At 46.3% G+C, this 3,637-nt stretch overlaps 1 protein-coding gene across 1 annotated transcript; it reads left to right on the plus strand.

The window, feature by feature from the left end:
* The first annotated feature begins 10 nt into the window (after positions 1-10).
* LOC119341977 (protein AAR2 homolog) lies at positions 11-2,491 on the plus strand. The gene is made up of 4 exons (XM_037613826.1): positions 11-230; positions 323-405; positions 1,795-1,885; positions 2,083-2,491. Exons 1-4 carry the CDS (start codon positions 135-137, stop codon positions 2,323-2,325), a joined length of 513 nt encoding a protein of 170 aa, XP_037469723.1. The 5' UTR covers positions 11-134; the 3' UTR covers positions 2,326-2,491.
* Positions 2,492-3,637: the final 1,146 nt, after the last annotated feature.

The raw sequence follows: 3,637 nt of genomic DNA on the forward strand, positions 1-3,637 counted from the left end.
CACCCCCCTCCCTCCTCCGACCGCTAGCTGCTCGCCCCACTCCCTCCCCGTGAGAAGCTTGGTCCAGCACCGAGCGGCGCCGAGAGCTGTCCGCGTCGGGCGCTGTTGGCATAGAGAGCAGCGCGGCGGCGCGGATGGATCCTGAGGCGGCGACGGAGCTGGCGCGGAAGGGGGTCACCCTCCTGCTCCTAGACGTGCCCCAGCACACCCTCCTCGGCCTCGACACCCAGGTACGCCGCGCCTTGCACTGGTCGCCCCTCCGGTGGCTGCGCTTCGATTTGATTCCAGAGATTTGACATCGGAGATTATGCTGCTGATTCAGGTGTTCTCGGTGAGCCCCAGGTTCAGAGGGATCAAGATGGTGCCCCCAGGCCCACATTTCCTCCACTACTGCTCCCCCAGCAGGTACCAGCAGCATGCTTGACCAATAACACATCCAATTCCAATCCTCTTCTTCTTTAGGAGTTGTACTGGTTTGATGCACTATCTGAGGAATTTCTTACTGCTGGGGAAATATTAGTAATTTAACTGAGTAATCTAGAGTTGATGCAAACCCTCTGTATTGACACATTCATGTGAGAGTGGATCCAAACTTGCTTTATGGACTAGTGCTAGATTAGAGGGCCTGCGAGTATGCGACCACAAAAGAAAACACAAAGCTACCACATTTGACGAAGAGTCCTTTCTCGGCTCATGGCGTAGAATGGTTTTTTTCAAATAATGAGCTTGTTCCACTATCTTCTAGGCCATATTTAAATATTATTGTTACATTAACTTTAACTGATATGACACAACAACCATCTTACTTCCATACATTTTAATTCTGGCGTAAGGAGCACATTCACATCCTTGTACAGTTCTAAGAGCTACTTTAGAGGATCATAGAGAGGAGTTCATAGATTCTGTGGCTTGGTAGAGAGAGATACGAGTGATTGATTGGCTTCTTTAGTGCTATAAAATATTGCGAGATGTTGGTAGCCTTTTAGATAAAATCTGGAGTGTGGGGTGACTCTGGCTGTAAACTGAACTTGGTTCAGTTAAAAACTGCACTGCCAAATCTGGACAGCAAGCTTATATCTGAAAAATGAGTTAGCTAGGCTTAGAATTTTGAGTTGGCCCCTTCACATAAGTTTTAGATAAAGTTCCAAGGTTTCTTTAGAGTATTTATTTGTGTCGTTTGGATGTACGGTTTGAGCGCAGCCATCAGTTTAGTTTGCTGTCCCGAAATATATGTTCTTGGGTACAATATTTTGATATGGGAGATTAGGCCCTGTTAGAGGTGGTATTAAAATAAGTTACATCATGAAAATTTTAGAGGCTGTTCTATAGATACTTAAACACATATCATTTGTCAGGTTTCGTTTGGTATATTAAATCCTATGAAATTATCAAAGTGGGTTGTACTATGTTGGACAGAATTTTATGTTTGGACTTGGGTGAATGTAACCAGACTTATACTCTCAGATTTTGTCATAGTTGATGGTGTCAGGACTCATAATGTGATAAAGTATATATGAGCTGTGGTCTTGGCGTAGAAAAGATCCAAATGACCAGTTGTAGCCTAGTTGTGTCATAGATAGTTTTTGTTTGCATGGTTACATGGTGTGGCTAAGGCAGAAGGTGTAACCAAATATGATGCAGGTGAAGCTGCTGCAGATCAGAAAGGTGAACACATGTTCGCCTTTATTAAGATATTTTCAGTAATTTAATGCTGGAATGATATCCTGTAGCAAACTGGGATTATGGTCTGTCTCTTAAACTGTCTTTGATCTTGTCCATAATGCTTCCCTGCAGAGCAAAAAGGTTCAACAACCATGAAATCCTAGCTGAGGACGTGCGAGACTGGGATATAGCCAGTGACCGGGGGCAAGGGCAGCGTGCGCAGGTGCTTTCTTTGTTTTCAATCTAATTGTTGTGTGTTATTATCTTGAATACATTTCTCTTTTAATTTATTTTCAATCTTCCAAACCTGGACATAGTTATTGTATCTTATTATCATCTTTGGAAGTGGCCGGACCCTTCCGCGAACCCTGCGCAAGCAGGAGCTAACTAACAAGTTTTCACTTTCTCGACTGGGTGCAGGGTGATCGACGAGGACTACTGCGGCCCGATGGGAGTCGTGCTCTTCAACTACTGAGAGGCAGACTTCACCGTGAAGCCCCGCGACCGCGTCATACAGATTATTGTCCAGGTGATTGCGACGCAGGAGGTCCTCGGGGTGGAGGAGCTCGACGCCACCGTTCGGAGGTCACCGAGGTGGAGGACGACGCCACCGTCCGGAGTTCCTCAAGGTGGAGGACCTCGACGCTTTGTACATACATCTAGAGAAGTGGTCTGGTTAGGTTGGTGGTGAAACGCTAGAGAAGGTACCAACCTTTTGATGACGATTGTGTGTGTCCTCGTGATCTCTTCGAGTTGAGATGTTGAATGTTGCATCCATGAACACTGCAAGTGTTAAGATGGTTATGTGAAATTTATTTTGCATTGGACGTGTCTCTGATCTCCATTCATGAATACTGCATCTATTTTTATTTTTTTAATTCCCAATTTGCTACTAGTAGCGTTGGGAAAAAAGTGCCCTACTAGTATCTAGGATACTAGTAGCGCGGGTGTCGTAGGCACGCTACTACTACTTCATTAGTAGTAGCGCGAGTCTGTAATAGCAGTAGCGTGGGTGGCACACGCTACTACTAACAAAGTTAGTAGTAGCGCGGGTTTCTCCCACGCTACTACTAACTATTAGCTGTAGTGCCTTATTAGTAGCGCCGGTCCCCGCGCTGCTGATACACCTAAAACCCGCGCTGCTGCTAGCCTTTTCCCTAGTAGTGTACGTTAGTGCAGTTTGATCATATGGGGGGCTATCTGCGTGCGCGAGTCTCAGTCGATGTGACCAAACCACTAAGGAGATTGATTCTGATTGATTCAGCAAGAAGAAAGCGGCAAGATTTATATGATATCCAGTAGGAGAATGTCCGACATTTTTGTTTCTCGTGTGGCTGCTTAGGGCACTCTGATCTTTATTTCCCAACTCCAGGGAAGAGAGACATCCATGGAAATCTTCCTTTCGGGTCTAGCTTGCGGGCCTCGGGTGAATGGAAGAAAGCCTCATCAAATGACAACTCGAGTAAACAAGGTACTGCAGCCAATCAAAGCAAGGCGGAGTCTAAAAACTCAAGCAATGTTGGTGCTAGCAAAGCCACTGCCGAGGTAAACTCTCCGGTCAAGAATCGCCCTATCAAGAGGAAAGATGTACCTCGGCAGGAATATAGGAGGGTTAATGGCCCACTACTACTGATGGACTCGGGTGCAGAAAAGACGGATCTTGATACGTCCTCGCTGCACTTGGAGGAACACATGGATGAACGGAACGATGAGGATGGAAGAAAGAAGAAGAAACCTACCCCTGACAACTTGGCAGAGGCTGCTGGACAGCCCTGCCTGTCCAAATGAATTGCATTAGCTGGAACTGCCGGGGGCTTGGGAACCCAACGGCAGTTCGCGAGCTTCGCAGCATTGTGAAGCAAGAAGGTCCTGCCCTTGTGTTTATCATGGGAACTAAAATAAGGGCGAAGAAAGTAGAGAATCTGCGAAATACTTTGGGCTTTGCTGGATGTTTTGCTGTCGACACTAATGGTCT

The sequence above is a fragment of the Triticum dicoccoides genome, chromosome 7B, assembly GCF_002162155.2.
Source record: "Triticum dicoccoides isolate Atlit2015 ecotype Zavitan chromosome 7B, WEW_v2.0, whole genome shotgun sequence".
Taxonomy (NCBI): Eukaryota; Viridiplantae; Streptophyta; class Magnoliopsida; order Poales; family Poaceae; genus Triticum; species Triticum dicoccoides.

Coding starts and splice junctions, on each gene's coding strand:
- LOC119341977 (XM_037613826.1), top strand. CDS start 135: ATGGATCCTGAGGCGGCGACGGAGCTGGCGCGGAAGGGGGTCACCCTC. Junction 231..322: donor TCCTCGGCCTCGACACCCAG/GTACGCCGCGCC, acceptor CTGCTGATTCAG/GTGTTCTCGGTGAGCCCCAG. Junction 406..1,794: donor CACTACTGCTCCCCCAGCAG/GTACCAGCAGCA, acceptor GCTTCCCTGCAG/AGCAAAAAGGTTCAACAACC.